Genomic DNA, 27,752 nt, shown 5'->3' with positions numbered 1-27,752 from the left:
CTGCAGTGTTTCTATGTGCCTCTCCTTTCTGTTTGATATACATCTACACATTCATTCAAACACCTGCCCCCTCCACCCAACACATACACATACACCTCCTGCACAATACATCAGTGCCATCTGCTCTGGTTAGACATGCAAAAACAGTTCTTTTGTATTCAGGTTTCAGACAAAGAGAGAGAGAGGGAGGTGTGTGTGTGTGTGTGTGTGTGTGTGTGTGTGTGTGTGTGTGTGTGTGTGTGTGTGTGTGTGTGTGTGTGTGTGTGTGTGTGGTGGCGGTGGGGGGGGGGGGGGGGGGGGGGTCATTATTATACTGTTCACGCCAGGTGCCTCAACTGTATTCTATTTGAGGAACTTGGCTGCAGGTCGAGGAGACTTACAAATATAAACACAAAAGTACACTCAACCTACCACTTTTTCCAATAACATACCACTCCATCTCTCTACAGTCAAGCATTCCCAGTGCCATGTTATTGCCTCATTTTTTCCTTCGGCTCTCACATATTACTCCCTCTCACCTTCTCCTCTTTGCAGTCCTTTTTTATATTTCTTGCAGCAGCAGCTGTGGCGTTTGTTCCCTCTCTGTCCACAGCAGACACCAACTGAAGTGGGTGCACTGATATAAGTTGCCCTGATGCTTTCTGTACCGAGATATAGTATAGTGACAAGCAAAAATCCAGAGCACCAAGAGCAAAACTTGTTACGTGCATTAGGCTAAACGAACACGAACACGAACACACACACACACACACACACACACACACACACACACACACACACACACACACACACACACACACACACACACCTGTGAGGACAAAGCTCAGTGGAAGAACTCAGATATGTGGAAGTAATTCAATTATAAAGAACCAAGGCAGCAACTAATGATTTATGTTAAGTATGAATACAGCTGACATGTTGCTTTCTTGATTAAACAATTATTCACTTTCACATAACACAAAGAAATGCACACAAATGAGAAGTTGAAACTTGCCAAAACTCACATTTCTGCTACAAAACTTTTGATTTACCAAAACAGTTTGTCTATAAACGACAGACTGATTAATTGACTAATCTTTTCAACTCCGAACAAAACCTTCATTCAAAAGAAACTAAATGAAACTGGCACTGGCAGTGCTGCAAACACAAGGATAACAAATTGTCACCGTATTTATTTTTCCTCTGATTTGCCTTCGTCAGTGTTTTAGTGGTAAACTGTAAGTGCACGAGGACGAGTGACAAATTTTCCAGATTAAGAAAAATAATTTAGACTGCAGTTAATTCTTCCTTTGTCTGTCTCCTTTTTAATACTTGGTTTGTATTATGAGCAACAGTAAAGAGAAGAGATGAAACACATGCATCAGCCCAGTCAGTTTTGTCAAACAGACAGCAGTATGGTGAATGCTGTCTCCATCCTTGTGCTCACTGAAACTGTAATCTGTTTCTTGGTTTGGCTGCTTACTTTACATCCTTCACACTCTTTGTCTCCCCAAAACATTCATCTAATAAACATATATTCAAGGCTTTAGTCACATAAACCCATAAACTCCCAGCACATGACAGACATCACACCAGATGACACACTGGTACAGACACGACTTACACACAAGATATTAAAGCATAAGATGTAGAAGATGGATATACATTAGATAAAAAAAAGACTATATCAAGAGAAGCTGAACATCCTAAAGTAAGACAAGATGAAGTCATGAAAAATGTATCTGTTTAAACAAACAATGATGTGCGCTAAAAGGTTCACTTTAACTGCATAGCTGTTGACATGTGGCTTTAGATGTTGCGACATGTTACGACTCAAAGAAGCTGTCACTCACAATTTATTTATTTATTCCAAACCTGCTGTATGCAATGAGGCTCAATGGTGTGTGAAAACATTTACTGGTTTATAGCAGTACGTTCCAAGGAGCGTTTCTTTGTCCTCTGTTTTTGATAGAAACATCAAGGATCAATAGGAGAGAATTAGGATTTACCCCTAAACAATGAATACTTGAAATACAATGAATACTTTTCCATTTTTCATACAAATCTAATGCAAATTCACATCAACCTAGTTGATGAAAACACACATGATTACCACTTAACCTTGCAAATCATTTTCAAATATTTGCACAAAATAGTCATACAAAATAATGCTGGCAATTGATACTGTGTGATGAATGTCTCTCAGCAAATAGATGAAATGTGAATAAGAGAGTGGGAAATGACAGTAGGTCTAATGGGAAATAGGGCTGAATGACTCTGAGCGAGCTGGAGTGAGAGGAGACACAGAGAGACACTGCCATCCCATCTGCAGGCTATCAGTTATTGATTGAATGTAGTACATCCCATGCAGGCTCCAGCTAATAACACACACACCACTGCAGGTGCTTGTAAATTAGAAAATAGCACACGTATACAATTACACAACACAGGATGCAAACTGCAGACACCACAAATATGCAGGACATACTGAGGGAGGGATATGTATAGATAAAGGAGTGAGACACGTAGGGTTCCCAGACTCAAGGAGAGTCTTTGACAGCCTGTATCACCTTTATCATAGAACTCACTGATCAGCAGATTTTTTTGTTTTTTTTCCCCTCCTTTTCTTCTCCATGCCACTATTTTTTTTTTTTTTATATCAGCATCTCTCTATCCCAATGCTCGCAGAGTCTGCTCATCACTCTTTGCAACACTTGGCCGCATTCTAGATGTGTCACTCATCCCGTCTTCACCAATCCTGCCATTCCTTCCCTCTCTCCAATGCTCCTCTAAATCACCCTCAGTATGTCTCCATCTGTCCTCCTCTCACTGCAGTCACTTTCTCTCTCTCTGTCAGTCTGTCAGAGTGTCATGAACACGCCAGACCCTCACGGGATCTGCAATCTTTGTGCCTCTATTTTGTCTTTTTTTTTTCCTTTTGCTGCTACCTGCCGCATTCACCGGTCAACTTCACACATCTGCAGCAGCTATCTGCAGCAAGCTCACACACCCACTTACTGCACATGCACGCGCGCGCGCACGCACACACACACACACACACACACACACATACACACACACTTGAAGTTTAGACTCTGTTGCCGTGTCTGCAGCAAACGACCAGAATTCTCAAGCATGTGAACTCCTACAGTATGACCACCTGCATAGATATATAGTAAGTGCTAATACAACAGGAACATCCAAGACTGAAGCATACACAAGCACACTTGCATGCAGAAATACAGAGCTGCTGAATGGCTACTTACAACATTTGATGAAATGGTAGTGAGACATTTTCTGAGTTAAGTCCACCAGTCAGGTAGAAAGGCTGCCAGGCAGGCAGAAAGGTAGGCAGGGAGTCACTGAGTCAGGCAGGCAGGTAGTAGGCAGCTACAGGTTCCAGAAAAATGAACTAATGCAGAGCTTGTAACTGGCACAATGCATAATTAATCTGGCTTCCTGCATGCTATCCAAACTCCGTTCCCCTGTCTGCATTATTCACCACCAGTAGCAGCAGCAGCTCTGGTTGCAGCCCATGCAGCATCTACACACACACACACACAGCCCCAGCCTCGCACACACGCGCGCGCACGCACGCACGCACACACACACACACACACGCACACACGCACGCACGCACGCACACACACGCACGCACACACACACTCCCTCGGTCAACCCGTTGGCAACGGGGAGCTGCGGCTGTTTCTAACTCTTCTCGCCTACAGCCAGATAACCGCTGCACAACGTCTCCCCAGCCATACCCAACGCACGTGCTCCACTGGCGTCACTGACTGACAGCCGGCTCAGCCCTCCTCTCGCTCAACACACCCCCAATGACGCAATGCTCTTCACCTCCTCACACACCCCCTCCCGGTCTCCTTTTACCACAGATACACACACATACGCAGTGACTCATTCAGATGCACACGTTTTTTGGGGGGAAAATCCTCTACCTTCTCAGCCAAATAAAACAGGGCATGAATAGAGCCATAGTCCGGGAGGTTACCTGAAAAAAAAAAAAAAAGGATAGAAAATAAAGATACAAGACAGAAATAAAAGAGTGAAAAATTTAGTGAAATGCAGATACAGCAGGGGGAGCAAGAGAAAGAGAAATAAGCAAGAGATGGCAAGAGGCAGGCAGAGAGGGGGAGTGTTAAATTTGATAGAAAGAGAGAGAAAGGGAGGCGAAGCTGCTGCAGTGCGGCTTTTGGTGCGGTGACAGGTTAAGTACTCATCAAGGGTCTTAAACTGGCCTCAAATTAACTGCAGATATGTATAGTTTACCAAGATGGAAAGGCTTGACATCAGGACACATACTCTGTAATGCACTTATCATAACGCAACATACACACACACACAGAGTGTGACGCAATATGAACTATATGCTTGCAGTGTTAGTGTGTCTGTAGGGCAATCTCTATGACTTTGTGCTTTAAGGTTGATTTGCATATATGAATAACTAAGCTCTGCATTAAAAAGAGGATTTGCACAAGAAGTTAGAATGTGAGGGTGAACGAGAAAGGGTGAATGAACGAGAAAAGGAAGAGCAAAATGGTAGAGAGGAAAAGAAAAAAGAAGACCTGAAAGAAACGGATGACCGTCAGAGTGTGCAGCGGGTGACTAAAGCAGAATGGGAACACACATTTTACAAATCTGTGGCACGCTGCTAGCACACCTACAGGTAATAAAGCATGCTGAATTTTCTGTGGGAGATTATGAGCTGTTATGTTATCGCTGCTGTCAAACATGGTTGCGTGGAAATGGGATAAAAGAACATGAGAAGCAGGTGAGATTCATCCTGTGATGGTAGCGAGCACAGAGGAGCAACAGAGAGAGCTTGAAAGGGAATGAGAAAATGTCAGACTGGAAGGTGTAGGTGTGTGTGTGTGTGTGTGTGTGTGTGTGTGTGTGTGTGTGTGTGTGTGTGTGTGTGTGTGTGTGTGTGTGTGTGTGTGTGTGTGTGAGACTAGATGCTCGAGTAAGTCCTGTCATCCGAAATCAGGTCAAAGAAACTACTCGCAGCATCTTCTGCAAAACACTGCTCGAACAACTTCACCGAAATCTACCTGAGTAAAATCAGATGCCGGGTTTATGTGCAGAGGACTCAGTGTTTGCACAGATTGCGATGAGACGGCTCACGCAAACAAAGACAACAGACACATTCACACCTTTTCTGCCCTCGTTTGCTGGATGGTGTTGTATTTTTGGTCAAGGATAACACATTGACTGCGCTGTTAAGACTTTAAACATGACATCCAGACCTCACAGCAGTAGATCTGACAAGAAAATGTCATGCATTTCCATCTCAATGTTGTTTAGCGTTAATGGCTCATGTTAATGTGAGTTATCTGTGCCTGCAGAAGCAGACTTTTAGGATTCTGCATCAGGAGACGGTGACAAGGTGGAACATTGGGACAAAAGGTAAGACCGGGTCTCAAAGTGTGACATCCCGCTAGAAGGCAAGTGAACTCATCTCTGGTCGAACAGCGACAGGATAATGGGTCGGTGTCACGTACTAATAATTTCCAACACTCTACAGCTACAACTAGGTCAGGCACCGAAGCAGAGAGACAGACAGGGGGCACAGAGAGAGAGAAGAAAATAGATAAAGGGAAATGACAGAAGGGCTTCTCTTGTTTGACAGCCATGGAAATCTTTTTTTTTTTTAATGTTTAACTGATTTTTAAAGTATATGTAAGGAGAAAATCTTTGATGTGTAAAGAATTAGCACGCGTTCACACTCCATAATCTAGATGTGTCATCTGTCTATGTTAAAATAGTTTCAGAATAAATGTAATAAATGATAGCTTCAACTGTAGTATAAGATGTATTTGGCTGTGTACAGATTGTGCCTCATTGCTGCTGTACAATAGTGACAAATTCTCACTATAGAAGCTTTTGACTCACAGGAGATGACAGATTTCATTCTCTTTGATACAGCTGTCACTCTGCCATCATTACCCTGACGTGTCAATCAATACTGAGACCGTGTCACCATCATGATTTGCTGTGGTGGCCACCATTGAGCGAACGCATTGCTTGCATGCGATCTGCTTAACTTCCACTTATGGTGCAGGATGCCCAACGAAGGAAATGTTCCCAATTACGGCAAAGCCAAAGGCACTTGGCATGTTTGGGGGTGATGCATTATGGATGAAAAGAGACCTCTTTGAATTAATTATTAATCAGATGTGATATATTTACACAAATAAATATTTATTTAATTTACCAGCCAAAATTGTAATATTTTTGAAGACCTTGTGTCTACATAATGCCCATCTCTTGTTAATGAGAAATATACACACACACACACACACACACACACACACACACACACACACACACACACACACACACCACTCCAATTGATTATGTTATTTCCATTGCCTCCTCTTGTCTATATCTTAACGCCTCCCCTCTGAATCTGCTCTGTCGAAGAAATTTGATTGCTCTGCAGCCATTTTCCAGCAGCATTGAAACTTGCAACAATAGTGTAAAATGTGTTGTGTTGTTTCATACAAAGTTCTCAAGTAAATATACACAGAATCTGTAATTACAGGTGTTGCGGTTGTCAAACTGACAGCTTCACCTCAGTTGAAGGACAACACTGTGGTTTTGTCACAAACATCAGGTCTTATTGATATATTGCTTGGCACTGTTGTTGTTTATTATAGTATCACATTTAATGATCGTAATTGTGGTACAGACAAAACACTCTTAAATGAACTATTGTTTATTACTTTAGTGGTAAATATTTGTTACGTGAGACTTCATTTAAGATCCTCTTTATGGTTCAGGTTTTAATAGATCTGAATAAGACTTGAAGACGACATATTGAATGATGTATTGTATGTATTTACTGCCATAATTTATCTAATGAAAGGGAAAAATGTGCATACTAAATGTGCAAATGAAAAATGTATGATCAAATGCAACTAAGTGGTAGTCAAAAAACCTGAACGAATAACTTTTAGTATTGGAAACGCCAGCAAAGTTTAGATCATGGCTGATTTAAATGCGTGTCCTATTTCATTGCTCAAGAGCATTTTGTGAGTGTGGTTAAGACAAACTGTCCCTCTGACTGACAGACTGCAGGCAGATGTCATGCTGCTTTTCTTGCTGTTGAAGTTATGGGAGTCACATATTGATGTAGTTTCACACTCGCTGTTGTCACACCTGGTTTTAAGATCAGGTTGATTTACCGGTTGCCTCCCGTACTGTTTAGACAGTGTTTTACGAGTGCAATTGTGTATGTGTGTGTTTTCACATTTGTGTGGTAATATCAAAACATTGCTTTGTTAACTCCAAACACAGAAGTCATTTAAGTGTAATACATAGCATGACTAAAGCAGTTTAGACTTTCTGTTTGCAGGAACGTTATACTTTTCTAACTAATATTGTTGACTTTTTCGATGCAAAGACTGTAAACAGCAAAGAAATTTGCAATTCACTTAGATGTTTGTCAAGCATTTTTTGGACTAAATTAATTAATAATTAATGAATTACTTACAAGATAACTACAGTTTCCTGTTCAAAGACAGTGTGTGAGAAATCTGTTTTAATCACTCTGTGGACTAAATTATAACATATTCCAACCATTTTTATTTTTTTTACTCCAAATTGGTAGCTCAGTCCAGGTTTAAATGAATCAGCCGGCATTACTATCTAATATTCTTAATACGAGTTAATAGCCTGGCAGCGATGTTGGTCAATTCCAAGGTGGCTTGCTGCCCGCAAAGGGAGGATTTAAGCATTTCTCTGCATTATGCTGTGAAGAAACTGCCTTGTTTTGGTTTGTTTTATTGATTATATTTACAGATTCATTGATTCTGATTTGTAGTACTAGTAGCAATTGCAAATCTTTCAAATTTATACCAGCAATTGTAATTAATGCAACTGAGAAGGGGGGCAATTTAAAGTGACGAAACATTTTTTTCCAGACAACGAAGCTGCAACATAACTGTTTTACGTTTATTTCACTTTTCATTTTGTACTCGCCTCATACAGAGGATGTGTGAATTAGTTTTCAAAGATATTTTTGAATAGATACACAGCTTAGCCTGTCACAGTGCTGCATTGCGGTGCTCTCAGTAGAAAACAAATTGAATACATTAGTGGAAACGCAAGACAATGGACAGACAGATGAAGGTAAGAATGGTGTCCATGCAAAAAGCAGTTGACACTGTCCATCTGGACAAACCAGAATTCTGCCAGTGTGACTCAGTCACAGACAGTTGATAACAAGCCAAGAGTTGCTTCAGCAGTCCACAGGCACTAAACAGTCAGGACTGCACGATTACAGATTTCTCCTTTGTGAAGCTGATTCATGGGTTTGACACACGGTAGGTAATGTCACCTTTAACCGAATCATTTTAAACCTAATTGCAAACAACAAAAGTGAGTTCAGTTGCCGAACATGGGCACACAGTCGGCTCTGTCATGTGGAATTTAGTGCTGGTACGTATTCCATAAAAACTCAAGCATACAATGCAAAATGACGAACTAGAAAATCTTGAACCTTTAGACTGACTGTCGCCGGAGAGTGACTAACTGACAGCGTTTATACCGAGGGTTACCGGTAATTAAAATGACAGCTTACTGTTGAATAATTCCTAAACTAAACAAAACATGGATGAAATGTCAGTCCAACAGTTTCTGGACTTCTGAAATATATTACATTTTTGCTATCCACCAAAAAAGTGTAAATATAACTTTTAAATATCAAAAATGGATTTTAAAATATGAGATCTTATCAGATTTGTAGTCATGTTCACACATTCTATTTATTTTACACAAAGTCATTATTCAAACTGACAATCAAGACAAGAAAAACCGCATTGAACAGCTGATCAAGAACTACAGAATTAGAATTAAACAAGAACTATATTGTGGCATAGATTGGCTGGACCATGAAGGAGCTGAGTAAACCTGAATTTCTGTCATTTCAAAGTTAAAGTCAACAGCTGTCAAAAAGGGTGCCGAAGAAGGACTGAGAGGATTTGACTGCTGGATGATTGGCAGACTGATTTAGCACATTGACACCACTGGCCAGGATCTAAAGAAAGGACAAGATGGTTTAATGAGAGAGGGGAGAAAAGCTGTGACGAGCCAGGAGAATTTGAGAGACAAATGACGTAAATGAGTGTATGACGGAGGCAAGACAGACAGTAGAGCGCTATAACGATTAATAACTTGAGTCAGTTTCTCTACTCTCATACATTGTTGAGCTGTGTGTCTCTCTTTCTGCATATAATTATGTGTCCCTCTCGAAATCACCTCCCTTCCCCTCCTCTCATCCACTTCAGAATCCCCCAAACTCGAAGAGAGTCCGGCTCTGTCTCCGCCTTTGTCTCCCTCCCCTAACTCCCAGCTCAAAGCAGCTGGCACAGTGGACAATATAAAAGATGCAAGCAACCTTCAGCGAGAGACGATCAATAACCAGACAAATAAAAGAATAGCACAAGCCAGCATGAGAACAGCTCTAAATCAAGCAGCACTCAGTAAACAGACAGCATCCTTCTCTTACCGTACTCTGTTCCCAGCGGACTGAGGATAAAACCGATGACCACTGCCTGACATACACACGCTATTAGTCAGTAAGCTGACAGACTCAGGCACAGTTGGCTCCAACCTCCAACCCACAACAAATTTGGCTTATGTTGTCATGCTAAACTCACAGCTGCTCAATTTCAAGTACCAATGTTCCCTAAGATGCCTGCTGTCTATGTGAACAAATGTGCACAAACACACACACGCTGTACCGTACGCTCTCTTATACATGCACAACTACACTCAACCAGCTGTTTTTGGCAAATCAGAGATAGGTGCCAAAGCAATTATATGTGGTAACACAAAATGGTAGATGAAGACAAGAGAGAGGAGACAGTAGGAAGAGAAAGACGAGACTGTAATAATTAGGGCTGGCCCCTGAAAGTCAAATCATCCGTCGGAGACCCCTCAGCCTCCACCAGGTGAGGTCTGCAGGCGCGGACAGGGTCGACTAGAAGCCCAGGCAGCAGCGGGCTCACGCTTTCAGCACAGAAGCTAAGCGAGAGTGACAGAAGGTGACACCTCTGCTATGCACCACTGAAAGGGGTCCAGACCACAGACCGTCTGCAATCTATCGGCAAAAGAGAGCATGCTGAGGATTTTCTGATTGACAGTTTATCTATATGGAAAAAAAAAAGAAGAGAGAAACGAGTAATTAAATCTTCATATTGATCAGCCAAATCTGCAAGTTCTGAGTCGGGTACAGTCTTAATAATAATCATATTTCAGTTGTAATAATTTCAAATAGAGAGGACATTCTAAAAGGAATAAATGTTCAGGTGTCATTTTTGTCTGTTGCTGTTTAATAAAATGGGTTATATTTACTAGCTAGATTTGGTGAAACGGTGAGAAGAACCCTGTACGAAACCAAAAAAAACAACCTCACTTATTGTAATCCCCACAATTTCCATGTTCTCCCATCTGGATTTGAGTGTCATTAAACAGGCAGATCTAAAGGCACGCACAGCAACAACATTAATGTTGCATGACTGAATGATGTCTAACTGGTGTTAAACAGTTGGTGTGTAGAGGTGAACAGTGAGATTGTAAAAGACAGGAAGACTCGTCCTGTCTCTGAACTACTGGAGATCTAGTGAATGTTCTTCAGCTTTTTTTTTTTCTTTTTTTTTTTAATGAAGATGGTTCAAGATTTTAATTTTTTTTATATATATATAATCATTAAATCATAAAATAAAAATCAAACTGTCGTCTTAAAAAAAAAAAAAATCCCGATGCCTGGTAGTAATGTGTTACTACTGCCAGAAGCTGGCAGTGATGCGCCTAAGATGTTTGCCAACAGTCCTTAAGCAACAGAAGAAGAACACATTTCACACATTACAGACAAGGAGTCCTTAAAACAAGTGTGGTGCTGTGAAATTAGATGCTGAGGTACAAACAAAAAAATGAAAATGAGGTGCAGTGCAAACTCTGAATGCTAAAGCATATCAGATATTTTCCACAACTATGCACAGGGATTTGAAAATAAAGCACCGAGTAGAAAGTCCATCCACAGATAAGCAATCGATGGCTAGCTATGTCACCAGACAAAGCTCAAAGGTGATGCCTAAAGACATGCTTTTCGTTCGTTTTGTTGAAAGCAAGCCAGAGTTTACAACGTGAGTGAGTCTGTCTCTCGTTCTCTCTTGGTGCATGTGTGACTATTATTCCTGGAATGATAATTGAATAGTTCCCAGGGACTATGGAATACTTTTGCTTGTGTCTGTACATCTTTATTTTCTAATTTAGATTATACAGTAATTGCAGTGGAACACAGGCAGGTACGTTCTGTCTCAATCCCCCGCAGTTAAAAAATAATAAGTGTGGGAGCTTCACCAGTTGAATGCCCCTCTGCACTCTCACTGGCCTGCAAATCAAGCTATTTGTTGAACTATGTGTATTTATCTTAACAGTTTTTTTTTCCCTCCAATTCATTTCAAAGAAAATTGCCTCCCAGCTGAACAACAAATTTAGCATGAAAGTAACTGGAACCTGTGCAGCTAAAAAGTGTTAATTATGTGTGTTTGCGTCTAATTTACATAAAAGTAAAGTCAAGCTTATTGAAAAGGATGATCCGGCGGTAAAAACGCAGATGAAACTTCCTGCAGTGAAAAAGGCCATATGAAAAAGAGAAAAAGGTGTGCAATAGAGATTACAATTGAAACTGAGACAAAACTAAATAAAGAGTATAATTTCAAAACAAAGACTGTGGAATAAGATACTACATTTTTAAATAATGGATAAATACTAAGCAATAATGTGAAAGAGAAAATTGAACTAATAATGGTTTTCGTGAAAGTCTTGTATCACAATCTGCGTGCATCTGTGGAATCACAAACATGCGTCTCCTGAACACTGAAACAGGACCCTCTGCCTCCCAAAGCATCTCCTGTTTAGTAGATGATTTAGCCGCTTGACATGCTGCATAACTAAACTGTACCAGACCCCAATTAATCCAAGTTATTTAATTATTAAGAAGCAGCTTGTATCTAATCAGTAAGTAATGTTATCTGATTGTGGTGCTTAAAACAGAAAGTGATTCGTGGCCTACCAAACAGGGAGGTGTGAAAGCAGACTAAGTTCATGTTGATTAAAAGAACAAACTAACGAAAATCTAATTTGTTAAAAGACTGAGACTAAAAGAGCTCAAACGTGTCAAAATCCATACTGTACAACAAGAAGGAAGAAGTGATGATTACACACATAAACTAACTTCAGCATGGTATAGACTCATCATGTCGCTAAGCAACTACCTTTCCAGCGGTCAGTAACAGAGAGGAAGAGGCAAAGAGAAGTGCAAGTTATAATACAAACTAAACTCATTGTGTAACCAAATCCCAGAAGAAAAGATGCACGATAACAGGCACGAAGTGGAATAGCCCAAAACCGACTTCAGATTATTGATGTTGTAGTTACAACACAGAGAAAAAGCACGATGTTGTGTTGTGTTTTGCTACAGGGCAGTTTTGTTCTCAGAGTAGAAAGACAAGAGATTTTGCATGACTCGCTACAACTGACCCACTTGTGCCCCCGACCATGCCGTCCAAAAAGCTGGCAGACTCACATTCATTCACTCAGCGGAGCTTTTTAACCGACTTGAAAAGACATGCCGCCTGCGTGGCTTTATGTTGCTCGCACCGGAGCCTCTAAATATCCACACTGGTTTCTTCTAACAATAGATCGAGTAGGCCAAGAGGTTTCCTGATATGCATGTATACAAGTGACCCACACCTACAGTTACATCTGGCGGTGACAAATTAAATTAAACTGCCTCAAATAGCCTCATGTATATTCATCACCTCTTTATTAATAATTGATGCTCTGAGCCTACCAATAGTGCTGGGGCTGGTCACACTGGTAATTCTGTGAATAATACTTCTCCTGCCGTGTTTGAAACTAAGCATTACTGAACTCAGCTGTTTTATTTAGCGGAGAGTACAGAGTGTAAAAGCAATGTTTGGTTAGGATCACAGCAAAATGACTTCATGCAAATTCATATGTAAATGTCTTTTTTTGCATATTCCCCCTAGACCAAAACAGAGGCAGTATGAACACACCAGCTTCCCCCCCTCCCCCCACCCCCAAAAAAAGTACAAGACGGGTTATCAGCAGATCTGTGAACCCACTTAGTCCTACAACATGGATTATGCTTCTCAAATCGCCAAAATGTTGATCCATTGATGGCTAACATAATCTGTTACATTCCCATCTCTTGTCCCAATTCTGGATGCTAACCAAAGGGAAAAGAAGCTGAGCAGAGGTTTTTGATGTGCAGCCCCTACCTTTCAACTCCGTTTGTCCCTCAGGGGTCAATGCAGGTCAACTTCCTCATTTATCACAGAGCCAAATGAACCACTAGCTTTGCCAATAAAGTCGCAGCATGGTGGTGCACTGCGAGGGAAAACCACCCTCAGCAGAGGAGCCAAGTTCACGCCCCAATAGTGGAAAAGCAGCTCCTCTACTGAAAATGTGACTAACTGTAAGGGTGCTGTTCAGTGGCTGAATCCGATCTCGCGGTAGAAAAGTAACAACAATTTCCCTGAGGACCCAAAAAGTGATCGCGTGACAACTGAGAGCATCAGCACATGTAGTTGCGTGACAACCACAACACGATTGCATGCGTCTCTATAACACGCATAAAGATACACATAATACATTCGTGTTAAACAAGAGCGTGAAACAAGTGTGACTATCTATACTCGTGTAATAATTCTCATGACGGAGTGGATAACACCGAAACCTTTCTTGCACAATCAGCTGTTCATTCCCAGGCAGAAATACACACATTCCTATAGACTAAGCATCTCGTGGTATATTTAGACCCATGACAACTGCATGGCACATCTGCTTTTCCTTTCATTCCCAGTGACACAACCTGGGAGCGTCAGATGACATCCATGCACATTAGCACGCACGTTTCCCCCCCCCCCCCCTACGTTTGTCTCACATGCTGAGGACCTGAGGACAGTTATCACAGAAAAAAAAAAAGAAAAAAAAAATCACTCTTCCACACACACACCGTCATCTTCACTGGACCGCCAGTGTAAAGGGAGAAAAAGCGGAGCCTTACCGGTGAGAGCCCAGCGTACAGCGGAAAGAGAGAGAGAAATGTGTCCGCCTGAAAAAAAACAAAAAAAACAGACGAGAGCCGCCTCCCCCGTGCTCCACCGCCAAATCAATTTCACACTCTCTCACCTCCTCGCCACTGTGATGTCACTCATTCATCCCCTTCCCCGTAGCCATGGCAACTCCGCCGCTTGGAGCTGCTCCTTCTTTTACATCTGTCTTCACCCCCCCCCCCCCCCCCCCCCGCCCCCTACAGACCCAAGAGAGCCCAGCCCACTTACTCCATCCGACGGGGGTGCAGTAACACCCCCCGGCCCCCAACCTCTCAGGCATCCACCCCCCTCTTCTTCATCGAAGAGAGTGTGTAAAAAAAAAAAAAAAATGAGTAGGGGAGGTGCCCGGATTCCCCTCCTGCAGACTGCATGCCCCGATTAGTTAAAGGTCAAACAGCCATAGTTTGTAAAGGTGACCCGCAGACGGCAGACAAACAGAACTGCTATACAAGAGAGACTTAAGGCACACAACACCTTAAATGTACTCACGCACATAAACTCACACTAGTGTTGAACGTGGTGATGAATAGTTAATGTCAACCATCATCATTACTGCAGTTCTTTACAGCTAATAATCCCCATATTGCCCTTGGAAAAGGGGGAGGAGAACCTGGTCATTGATAGAAAAATCAAAGCAGACATATACACACATCATCACCTCCTTGATTCAATTACAAGCCACCTTCCCCAGCACCACTTCCCTGAGCAAGCCCTGTCTCCGCCACCTCCACGGGCTTGAAACGCTTTACTTCAACCATTTCACTCTGCAGTCCAACCACTCACCAGCCTGCTGCTTTCATATTTTAAATCTCACGTCAGCATCTCCTCTCCCTGTTTCTTGCATCTTCACGTTTAGGACCGAGAGAGCTGACAGGTATTCAACCACAAATGTAAAGAGGAACAGATAAAACAAAAAAATGGGGACAGACAGACATGTGAATTAAAAAAAAAAAAAAAAATCAATAAAACATCTACTTGTCGGTCCATCACTGATAAAGAAAACAATTTCACGAGACAAAGGACAAAGAGAGACGGGTAAAAAAAAAAAAAAAGGAATTAAGAAATCACAGAATAAACAAAGAAGTTCTTAAGGACATCAAAGACAGAGGAGGGTACCACTGAAAAAAAAAAGGGATCTCCTCTTTGTTGCATATCTAACACATCATCTGTTTCTTAATTAGCTTCCTGTGCTTTTCTCCTGGAAAATCTCTCCATCTGTCTGCGTCAGTCTCAGCCTGTCATTCTTAATCTCTCGGTTGTTTCTCATATTATTAATGGTGGTCTCGCCCGAAAACCAAGAAAGTACAACATTTTCATTTCTTAGTTTTATTTATATGCATAGTAAGCAGTAATTGAAAATAACAAAGTGCATTTAATCAAGTTTGAGTTACTTGTACTTTACTAGTTTCATTTTATGCAATTCTATACGATATATTGTACTTTCTACTCCACTACATTCATTTGGCGGCCATAGTTACTTTTAAGATGAAGATTTGGTACAATGGATAATATAACAAGGGTCACATTTCAGATGTCTATGGATTATTAACAGCTTCCACAAAAGAGGCTGTTGATTTTCACTCTAAACTTCTCACGAGGTTTAATTTCAATAAATGTTCAAGCAATCCAATATCTCACCAAAGAATTGAGATGAAAGAAAAATTCCAAAAACTAAAAACAGATTTGTAGATCAGAACTTTTTTTTTTTCCTCTTTCCTCTCCCAGTAATCATCTGACAACAGATTTATTTGTTGTTGTTGTTGTTGTTGTTCTACAAAACACTTTAAAAAAAAAAAAAAGCTAGACAGAAAAAAAGACAGAACCGACCAATGCAACGTCGATAACGGCAACGTCGACACACACACGGAAAGCTGCCGGACCTTGTTGTGAAGTGGTTTCCTTCTACTTTTCAAAGTAAAGCGCGCGAGTTAGTTAAACGGCTAACTACTCGACAAAACTAAATAAATAAATAGCCTACTTTTGTTTTCGCTCGCATTTATTATGGGTTCAAAGAAAAGACTTCTGCCATGCAAACCAAAGGTATTTTGTTCACAAATTTGTTAAAATCCTTGTTAGTGAGCACTTCACTTGAGCCAAGCTATTCCACACACAAACAGGTGTGGCAAATTAAGATGCTGATTAAACAGCGTGATTATTGCACAGGTGTTACTTTGGACCGCCACTAGTCACAATACGAGGCCACTTTAAAAGTGTAGTTTTATTATTCAACACAATGCAAACACTTATTGAGATGATTAAAAACGGACAATAAAGTTGCACAGGTGTTTTAAATTAAATCATGAAGGCAATAAAGTATTAAAAGATGGGTGTTTCTCCCTTTACAATGGCGTGCCCCTTGATGACGTCACCGATGATAAAACACTGAAGGGCTTTCTGATGGAAAAAGGTGTTTCGGGACAGGTCAGACCTCTCTGCTTTTCTTAATGACTGCCTGCTTGAGCGTTCCTAACATTCAGCAGAGCCCGGAACCTCTACCTTCCTACAGATGACCTGTACTGGGATAAAAAAAAAAAAAAAAAAAAAAAACGTTTTCAAGCATTTCTCTTTATGCAGCAGTTTAAATTTACATATGTTGGCATATTTGTGAAGATTTTTTTGCATTGTCGTCAGGGCCACACTTCCAGCTTTCCTCAACTTTCATTCCTTACTTCCTCACACTTTGCTCCTTAGCACATATCTCATAAAAGTGTGGTTACTTTAAAGATATTGTGTTGCCAAGCGAGCAGGTTATAACCCAGGGGGTGACAGATGACAAAAAAATTTGGCTAATGAACAAGAAAACAGTTAACGAGTGTTTCAATTATAACCTGCAGTATGTTTTTCAAGGCCATAGCTACACAGTGACGTATGAATTTGGACTCGTGAGATTAGTTAACATTACTTTGAACATTACACAGTTACACATTTTAGTGTGTTAGCTCCAAGCATATTCCATTCATCCATTATTAATCCTGTACAGTCCCAGTGGGCTGGAGCCATCCCAGCTGAGTTTGGGCAAAAGCGGGTTACACCCTGGACAGGTAGCATACTATATTCTTTAGGTTCATTTTGTCATTTATTTTTTGTTGTGTTACACAATCCACATTTTATAATCTGTGGTTAATGAAAAAATATATATCTGAAATTATCTTAAAATTTAGACTATTAAGTCACTAATTTGTCTTAACAGTGAATCCTATTTATCGGAATACCGTTTAAATGGAACAATACACGCGTGATGGCATGAGTAAATGCATAATTTAATATACTTGTGTTACTTTGAATTGTAACCAAACACCATCTGTGTCAGATTGTGTTTTCCTCATAGGGAAACAACATTTTTTGTTTTTTCCACAGTGCACTGCTGGACACACACAACAGAAATGAGCGACTTCAATTACTTAATTATTGGTTCTAATGAGTAAATGACCATATCAGACAGCCACATAATTAGCAGAAAATTGTTCCTTTCATCAGTCAGTGTGTCACTGCTAATAATCAACAAACAGCACTTTGTCATAATGTTCCTTAATCTGTTGGAACTGCTCCAGTATGAACTCATACTCTGCAGCAAGGGTTCAGACTTGTAATGATTTGAACTTATCACACATTACATTGACTTAATGACACTTTATTGCACTTATCTGCTTCTGGTCACAGTGTGTGTGGTTATGGCTCTAGTTGAGCTGAGCTCCTTCTACTCTGGTAGGTCATTTGGAAGATGTTGGAGAGAGGAATGAAGGTGGAAGATGGAGACAAAGTAGGAAACCAGAGGAAGGGATGGGAAATGTTCAGGGGTGAGTGTGTATTAAATCTTCGAATTGAGGTCCATTAGGAGCATTAAATTGCCAGACTAGTGGGATGTCACACACACACACACACACACACACACACACACACACACACACACACACACACACACACACACACACACACACACACACACACACACACACAGGCGCACGTAGACACACACACACCTAAAGAGAGAACCCGTAATCCAAAATTGAAGTAATTCCTTCCACAGTATGATCTGAGATTCTACTTCACCTGCACGTTATCCTTCACTTCAGAACTCTTATCTGCACTTGCAGACATGAACGCAGAGTACGACAAGTCCAACAGGCTTTTTTCCCTCCATACATTCTCCTCACTGCACACATTATACTTCACCTCATATCCTCTCTCCTGTCCTTCGCTGTGTCTCCCCATAAATCCAGCTATGCCGTAAATTAGCCTTTTCTAAAGAACTTGGCTCACATGCTGAGCTTCTTGTCGTACTATTTCATCCATTTATCGTCTGTCTCTGTCGTTCTGTGGACATTCGTCTATAAGCATGATTGTAACTGTGTATCATAGCATTGTCAGAGGGGGGTATCACACCCGATTAGGTATTGGCCTGATTTGATTAGGGTTAAATGTAAGAGATGACATATTTGAAATCAGGCGCAGAAACATCACAGCCAGACGTTATCTTTCATCTCAGCATAAATTCCCCCCATGGCTTCTCGAGTAGATCAAAGCAATGTTTTTTTAAAGGGAATGCTTAACTGATCCTGTTCAAATCATCGGCATGGCTCTGCAGCTGGGCTCACACTCAGCACTCTAATGCACACTGTCTAACTACGGGCAAAATAACCCGGTAGGTGGACAAGTATTTGTGTGCGAAGGGGGAGGGTCCATGTGTGCGTGTGTGTTTATGTGTGTGTGTCGGAGGCTTTATAGTGATGGGAGCGGTGGAGCGGCTCCATTTCATGCACCTGCCCTCACACACATTCCAGAAAGGGGAGAGAACCAGCTGCTACACGAGCTGCTCTCTTTTCTGTCTCTCTTTCCTCTTTCTTCTTGCTGAGAAATACCTTCGCCACCTTCCGCTTGCACCCTCCTGGCCACGCTGCACACTAAATCACCCTCATAACATCCGAGTATGCACTTAGGGAGTGCTTTTTTTTTTTCTCTGCATGAGGAGAAACTCTAGCACAGTTCACTGTACCTCAATTTCACATAAAACACAGCATCAGTTCAAGGTACAAACAGAGGAGAACACACGCACGCACGCACGCACGCACGCACACACACACACACACACACACACACACACACACACACACACACACGTACACGTACACGTAACAAGTCCTGGCAAGCCCAGACACTGACCCTGACAGTGATGTCCCTTATTGAATGTGTTCAATGACAGCCTTGGAGGGGAAACAAAGTCTGCAAAGCTGCCAGTCACATGCCAGCAGCAGCATGCCTGCATTATTATGAGGAAGTCTTCTATAGAAAAATGAGGTCACATGGGGAACAGCCTCCCGCTCCCTCCTATGACAAAAACTACTATAATAGAGGGCTTGGTCAACCTTCATGTCAGCTACTCCACCTGTTTAGTAAGAGTCCGTGCAAAGAATCTGTGCTTTGATGATATTGTTTCATCAGACTGGGGGGGGAAATCTCAGACCAAAGGTTTGGATTTAATCTTAGCCTGCTGGAAGTGCTCCACTCCCAAATAACATGTTGTTGCTGCTGCTGCCAGCAGTGCTTCCAACCACCTGTCATTAGCGTTTGCTGCTGTTTGAGTCAACCAACTGTCTAGTCCCACGGGCTTCACTTATAAGAATAGTGCAGGATTTCATCCTGTTCTCGAGATCATTTTTTAACGGACAAATGAGAGGAAAGGTTATAGATTACAGCTTTGTAAGGTTTTGGGGACGGGTTCATGCTGAAAAATGAAAATGTAAAAAAAAAAGTTGTATAAAGTCTTTTGCGGCTCCAGAAGGAGCTGCACAAAGTTTGATGAACTGCAAGTGATGTCAGTTGATTCAGCTTTGATCGTAGCTGAAGACTGAAAAGGAAAGAAAACAAGAACATCAGGCGTGTGGATGTAAAAAGAAATTAAAACTGCAAGCAGTGATATGTGGGCCCTCGCATGGTGCATGTCGGGGATCCAGCGGGTCGGGGCCACCGGCTCTTTTGTATACTACATACAAAAATGACTTTTGGGTCACTTTTTGGAAAACATGATATGTCTTTTTTTTTTAATTTTTTTTTATCACTTTTTGGAGAATGACCTTTTTCTGAACTGACTTGCCTCAAGTGGGGATCAAACCCAGTTACTTCTCACTGTGAGGTAACAGCTCTAACCACTGCACCACTGTAGTGGTGTTGTTGGAAATATTTTTAAAAAAAAAAGTCATACTATAGCATTAAAATGTATTAAAGGAATTTTGGGGGATAAAGTTTGAGGTAGTTCAGACTGAAATTCACACCCTTCATTTTTTGTTATTGAGTTGTATTTTTGAACTTTGGTTTAGTATCAGTATGAGTGTATTCACAATGTAAACCAGAACCCGTGTGGATTACCCTTACAGGGATTTGCCCACCATTAACCTGGCACTCCTTAAACTGTGTGGTTTACCCTTAGGGGGAATCGCCCTCTGTGGACCATGTGTATTACCTTGACAGTCTGGTTAACCCAACAAGTAAAAGATTCTACTTCACCAAGGTTGCTATTAATGGCTCAAATTCCACCTTGGCCTGTTGATGGTGATTCAACTTTTAGTGAAGTTGAAACGTTTGGAGAAATTGAAAAAGTTTTGCATCCACTACACATTACAGGAAGATATTTCATATCACCTCCTTGAAAAGATGTATATCTACTATCCAAAGAATTTCTTTGGCAATTTTGGTCGCATTTGAATGAATATTTGTGGACGGTGGAGTTATAGATTGTAGTGGGCCAAAGATTTGTCACAATGCAGACTGACCCTGGGAAGATTGGTGGTGCAGTGGTACATGCTGATTCCTTCTAGTACAAAGGTTTAGGGTTCCATCCCCCCTTTGTCATAATTTAAGAAAAAAAAAAGTCATACAATAGCAAAAAGTGACTGAAAAGTCATTTTTGGGTCACTTTTTGGACGACATGCTATAACTTTTAATTCCAATCATGTTAAGAGTGCACAGACTAAATTTCAAGTCGGTCTGACAAAATCTGTAGGAGGAGTTGTTTAAAATGTAGTTGTTTACGGAGAATAATAATAATGCGGAATAATAATTCCTTGAAGAACATCAGGGCTTTCTCACCATCGGTGCTCGTGCCCTAATGAGCTTACTCTGCGTATGAAGCTCGCTTCTCATCTTTGCTTGAGGCTATTGGCTTGAGGTTACACGCTCCCCAAATCTCTCCAACTAAGCTGTGTGTTGCATTGTGGGTAATGTAGGCGCAAGGCTTTGACAAGGAAGAAGACTATATCTATTTTTACAGCTTCATTTTTTTTTTTTTTTTTAATTTTTTTTTTTAACAGTCTGTCACAAGAGTAATGCTAAATCAGTGGATTATTCTTTCACAAATTTGCTGATTTTATCTCATTTATAAAGTGTAAATGAAATAGCTCTGCTGTTGGTCAGAAAAAATACATTACGGTATTTCCCATGGCTCAGGAATGTTTTCATTCATTTATTTTGAAAATTATAGACTGAACAATTCAGTCTATATAACGTAGTTGCAGTCTTAAACACAACTCATGGCTTCCAATAAAAAAATCACAGGCATCTCTCTCAAGGCATAGTTCACTAATTATAAATAGCACATATTGGTTTGGATTACAGTTTGCACTAATCAGATTACGGGTGAAATGAATCTATGGCTTCCCCAGATGAGCGGTAACCCCCTTAATCCCATCCTACCCCCTCTTTTGTCTGCCCAGTCAGCTGTCTGCCTTCTGACATCAGGCACATGAAATGCATCTATCTACTCAGTGTCTGTGTGTGTGTTTGTTTTTTCTAAGGGACTGGGAGACTGTCTGTCAGAAGAGCTGCAAGGGAAATCCAGTACGCGTGGTAACGCTCCAGTCCCAAATCCCAAATCCTAAGAATAGATCGGCTGGTGGACAGACCACGGGTCACACGTAGAAAATGTAGACAAAGGCTTTTGCTGACACAAGGCCCTCTCAGTTTTGAGGATTTTCTTGTAAAGTTTGATTTGATTCATCGGATAGCAGATTAGAAGACTCAAGGTTATGCTGGTGGCGTTTTTTTTTTTCTACCTTTCTCAATTTTATGCAGCCTTGACTTTCACAGCTCTCTCTCACAGACCTCTGCGGTTAAGTGTTCCCCTCCTTAATCATACAAGAATGGTGTCATTTAAGTCTCGCTGAAGCGACAGGGCTCATTGCAGCACAGCCGGTGGAATGCTTTACATGAGTGAAACAGTGAGTGGCCTGTATATTCCTTGATCACCTAAGGAGTTCTGGCAACGGCAGATCCATCAAAAACCTCTCTTGCAAGGAGAAGTCACACAGAGCCGTCCCAGCTCCCCCTCATCCTCATCTTCGTCATCGTCCCCTCCAGCCCATAAATCAACCCATAATTATCAGGGAGGGGTTGGTGACTAAATCTTGAGACCATGTGGCTCAACAGCTGACCACAGCACAGGGGACTGGGCGTCCTGACGCAGGCAATAGACTGCAGACTGCAGACTTCAGACGTAAGCTTCATTCTAGCTACACCCAAAGACCTCTGCAACATGTGTAGTCATACTCCAAAAAGAAAAAGCATAGAAGAAGAAAGAAAGAAACTGGATTGCTACTGCTGGAAAATGGTGCTGTTGAAGCAGAGTGGTGTAGATAATCTTTTCAGTTTAAAAAGAGAATGATACCTCAAGGCAGCGCTGCTAGACACAGAGACCTGCAAGACAGATGGGTGTAGTACACACACACACACACACACACACACACACACACACACACACACACATGCACACTTCTTGACATCTTGTTGAAAGGGAGGCTGTGACCGAAATGGCCGATCCTCCTTGCACATCATGATTGATTTTTTTTTTTTACGCAGTGTTTAACAGTCACAACTCAGAATCAGATCATCTCAGGGGTTTAGCACCAACAAGTTCAACCCACATACACACACGGTCTTTCTCTCTCTCACACACACACACACACACACACACACACACACACACACACACACACACACACACACACACACACACACACACACACACACAGGGGTGTGTAGGCTATCGGGCTGAATGAAGCCATCTGTGAGCTCCTGAGAAACAAAAGCAGAGTTTTTCAGAGACACGGCCAGAGTTATGTTCTTGTCTGATGCTCAGCTATGTCACACCAAGAAAAAGCTTCACAGGCCATAAAATCCATTCTCCTCTCTGTGTCTTCGCTTGTGTTTTTTTTTCCTGGCTGCCCACTACTATAGTATGCCTCTAATCCTATGTCTTTAATTTTTCCTTCCCTGCTTTTACCCCCTTCACTTTTTATAAACACTGACACACAGGCACACATTGGACACGTCACACAACCACACAGTGTGTAGGTGAACGTCGCCCAAGGTCCTCTGAAACTGGGACGATTCCCAGCTGACATTCAGTACCCCAAAGGGTTTTTGGAGGGGGGAGTGTGTGTGTGTGTGTGTGTGTGTGCAGTGTGTGCAGGGAACAAGCCAACAAACCTGTTTCCCTTTTTCTGCCAGTCGGCACACATGAACATCTCAGGGCAAACAACAGCACACAGGAGTGAAAACAAATGAATTGAAACAAAGGCCAGTCTACAGACAGTGAACAAAGACAACGACATTCAAGGAAAAGACATAGTATTTTCTTTGGGAAATACATAAACCTGAATGAATGCAGACAGAAGTAGACATTTGACTCTGAGGTGTTTGTTCGGACGAAGAAACACATTCATCCAAAAGATGATTAAAAATCATATATTTCAATGTTTAATCCAAACTATTTTCCAAAGGCCCAACAGTGTGCCATCAGGCCTTATGTGACCAATAGAAACACAGAAACTCTCACCTATTCACACACAGAAGCAGTAGATAATTAGCACCATACCTTACTCAGGCATTTCCCCGCACTTCTTCCCAGCTATAAAATCCAGAGACAATCTGGTCTCAGCTGCAAAGATCTGAAACACTCAGGGAGAGAAAGCCAGAGAGAAATCAACTCCCGGCTCCCTCTACATCTACACCGATAGGCTAAAATCCTCCACTGACATCCCATCAGAGAGGCAGAGAGGGAGAGAGTTAAAGGGCGGGGGGGAGGGGGAAGGGGTGCCAGTTTGGGGGAAAAAAGGGGAGTAGTTGAAAGGAAGAGACAGCATTACTAAGTGTGTGTGTGTGTGTGTGTGTGTGTGAGGGAGAAAAAAGATTGAGGAGTTAATGAGTGCGAGTGTGTTAGTGTGTGAGAGAAACAGAAAGTGAGGGAGACAGCAGTTTAAATCTCTAATTACATCTGTTTATCATGAGCCCATAAGCAGATGGTGGGAATGAGTGACACAGGACTTCATACACACCGCTACTACGCCTGTTGGGTGTGTGTGTGTGTGTGTGTGTGTGTGTGTGTGTGTGTGTGTGTGTGTGTGTGTGTGTGTGTGTGTGTGTGTGTGTGTTGTAGAGTAGTAGGGGAGGAGTACTCAAACACTCAGACAATGGATTGAAGGTGATACCGCGTAGTAAAGCAGAAGGACAAAAAGCAGCAGAAAGCAGTTGTAGCGAACAAGAGGACATCTCCTACCGGCTACGTGCCGTCTCTCCCGCTTTCATCCTCCCAACTTCTTTCTCCTCTTCGTTTAGCCTTCCTTGTGGTTTTCCTCATCAGCGTGGCAAAGACTGGTTGGTGCATGGAGAGAGGAGACACACACACAGAGGGACATGGGTGATATTAATCCACATCTATCTTCATTTTATAATAATATTTCACTGCTGTTTTATTTAAAGTCATTCTCGGAGTAGAGCTACTTTACCACTTCGTTCCAGACTGAAGTTTCTCAGCAACTATCGGATCGATTTCCGTTAAATTTGGTACAAACATTCAAGTTACCTTCAGGATGGATTTAAATGACTTTCCCTGAAACACTATTATTAGGTCATAATTTCTATTTGCCTAGTAATTTATAATAAACCTACTTTATAGTAAACCTACTTTATAATGAACCTACCTTATAATAACATACTGGTAAAATACCAGCAAAATTAGAGCCTTTTTTTGCCTTTAGTGCTAATTAGCAAATGTTAACATGCTAAAAGGCAAAACTTATGGTGAAAATGGTACACAACATAGGCCGACCTTCAGAAGGGGTCGTGTATGTCGTGTTCACGAGAAGAGTCCTTATGAACCCACTCGTACTACTCACGACTTTGGACCTCCAAATTTTCCAAAAGCTCTGAGTTCTCAAATTGTGGCGCATTTTGAGACGTTTCCAGAGACGGTGGAGAGAAAAAATAAATAAATAAATAAGCACAGCTGAATAAAAAAATAATACATCTACACTCATCTGGCTTCTTAGTAAAGCACAGTTATTTCTGTTATTAGTGCTTTTGTACATTCAGCATCTTTACTGTTAAACCGGTGGAGCAATCAGTGTGAAATTGGCCAGTCATTCATGAGGAAACGCAGTTTATATTTACAGTGTATACAAACTATAGTCAGTCTAGCAGCCCCCAAATGTGTGTGTGTGTGTGTGTGTGTGTGTGTGTGTGTGTGTGTGTGTGTGTGTGTGTGTGTGTGTGTGTGTGTGTGTGTGTGTGCGTGCGTGTTTGTGCGTGCGTGCGTGCATGTAGGGAAATGTTTCTGTCTGTCTGTGTGCCTTCCACTGCTCCATCTTGGAGCGATGAAGCAGAACAGAGAGTGGAAGTCAGGAGATGGAGAAGATGGTGGGGAGGGGTGGGGGGGGGGGGGGGGGCGTTGAGGCAAACCAAAATTGTTCGCTCTCTCCTCTCACTCATCTGATGTTTTTCATCTGCTCTGTAAGAGGCTCAAGTCCTTGAGAAATATACCAGGAAAAAAATGCAAGATTCATCAAGAAGAACTTGAACGGAGACAACTTTCTGTTCTTGCTCTTCTCGTACACGTGCAGATTGCGCGCCTGCCGTTTTATCATGGTTTGATTCTGGGCAGAGGCAGAACCACATGAATTATAGATCAGCTTATATTCGAGCAGATCTAATGTAGTCAGAGGAAGAAAACTAAACCCGATCAAATGGTAACACTGTTAAAAACAAATAGACCTCTTATTCTGCAGGGTCGGTCACGTTTTACAGATCAAAAACACTTAGTGTCTCCTTGCTGAATCAATTATGAAAAAAAACAAAACACCACGGCAATCACAGAACATGGTGTTTAGAATTTAGAGGAACGAATGGCACAATCCAGTTTGTTGATAAACCAAATCCTCACTTAAATGAGAAATCCATGCAGGGCTGCTGCCAGAGGGGCTCAGGATCAGCCTGATTACTTTGGGCAGACTGCAGCAGATCGAAGTAATCCCCAAATTTTACACAAGTATGTACATGAAACAACCATGTAGAATATGAAAGCATAGTGAGACGATGTGAGCGCAGCAGATTTTATAGTATTTATCGAAGGGCAGTGAACGCGCATGTATACATGTGTATGACAGTGTACAATGCTGCAGCACGTGTTTGTTTATTGCAAACACAGTGAATGCCCAGTTTTATAATCAGGATTCAGGGATCACTTTCAGCCCCTCTCATCAGTCAGACCTGTACCCAAGCTACCAAACAGGGAGAGAGGGAGGAAATGAGAGTGCAGATGGGGACACAGAGATGCTTATAGATCCATAATGCCGAATTACCGCCTCGCGGTTGCATGCGCCTGTCAGCCAGTCAAGTGGCAGTTTACATCCATGCCTGTCTAGACAGATGGAGGGACGTGAGGTCACGGAGAACTTGACCTTCGAACCCCAAACACTTAGTGCATCCTTGAGTCAAAGTGAATAGTTGTGCCAAATTTAAAGAAAGTCTTGCGCTCAAAAGACTGAGAGTGGAGAATGTTTTCCTGGATCAGAGGGACAAACAACCCATAAACATGATGTCAATTTCTTAAGTAGACAGTATAGAAACTGGAATTGATGATTTCTTGGAATTTGCCCATAGACATCACAGGAAAACTTGAGAAATAATTTGTTTCTGACAAACAACTTCTTCCAACTAAGTGGAAGAAATTATGAAGAACTGTTTGCAGATTAGACTATGCCTTTAGTAGCTTTGAAACAAAATTCAAAAAGATATTATTAAAATGTTTGTTTTTTGTGTTGGCTAATTTTTTTAGATAGGTCTTTTTTGGACAAAATACACAGATTAAATTGAAAGATTGGTACTGTATTATCTGTACAATTTGATATCTAACAGCCAGCTTCCTTAACTTAAACAAACTGGAAACAGAGAGTTACAGCTGGCCTGGTTGTTTTGAGATTGAACAGCGAGTTGCTGTAGGTCTCTGTGCTAAGCTAAATTAGGTGCTCTAGATTTATATTCACCCCACGAGCATGAAAATAGGATTATGAGAGTGCTGTTTTCAAATGAACTCTTGGCAAGAAAGCAAAGAAGTATATTTTTCAAAATTTCCTTGAATGTTTAGATGTTTGTGATAATACAACTCTGTGTACTCACATGTGTGTGAGTGTGTGAACTATACACAGTGCCAGCATGTGTACACAGCAGGTCTCATTTCCTGATTGTCCGGTCAGATGCTGGTTTCTCTTTTGAGAGCCGAGCCTACAATGACATCAGCTTCCGCCAACACACAAGCCGTCACCATGGTACCACACAAAG

General features: G+C 41.5%; 1 protein-coding gene across 5 annotated transcripts in view; it reads right to left on the bottom strand.

Annotated features, from left to right (window-relative positions):
- The window catches only part of myo16 (myosin XVI), a 100,215-nt gene extending 76,141 nt beyond the window's left edge, over positions 1–24,074 (bottom strand). For 2 of the 5 annotated variants that reach the window (XR_011178448.1, XM_069154035.1), the window contains exon 1: positions 3,246–3,847. Coding sequence is in view for 1 of the 5 variants with exons in the window: in XM_069154035.1 (XP_069010136.1) it covers positions 3,246–3,273 (28 nt within the window). In the remaining 4 variants the exon portion in view is untranslated. Of the gene's footprint in view, positions 1–3,245; positions 3,848–9,508; positions 9,515–14,098; positions 14,184–24,012 lie in introns of those variants that run through there. The other 3 variants (XM_069154037.1, XM_069154039.1, XM_069154038.1) reach the window with 3 other exon arrangements.
- Between the last annotated feature and the right edge of the window lie 3,678 nt (positions 24,075–27,752).

Source organism: Embiotoca jacksoni, unplaced genomic scaffold (assembly GCF_022577435.1).
Source record: "Embiotoca jacksoni isolate LCO1_2020_lvr unplaced genomic scaffold, fEmbJac1.0.p SCAF_2, whole genome shotgun sequence".
NCBI lineage: Eukaryota > Metazoa > Chordata > Actinopteri > Embiotocidae > Embiotoca > Embiotoca jacksoni.
This window is presented reverse-complemented; position numbering and strand designations above follow the sequence as displayed.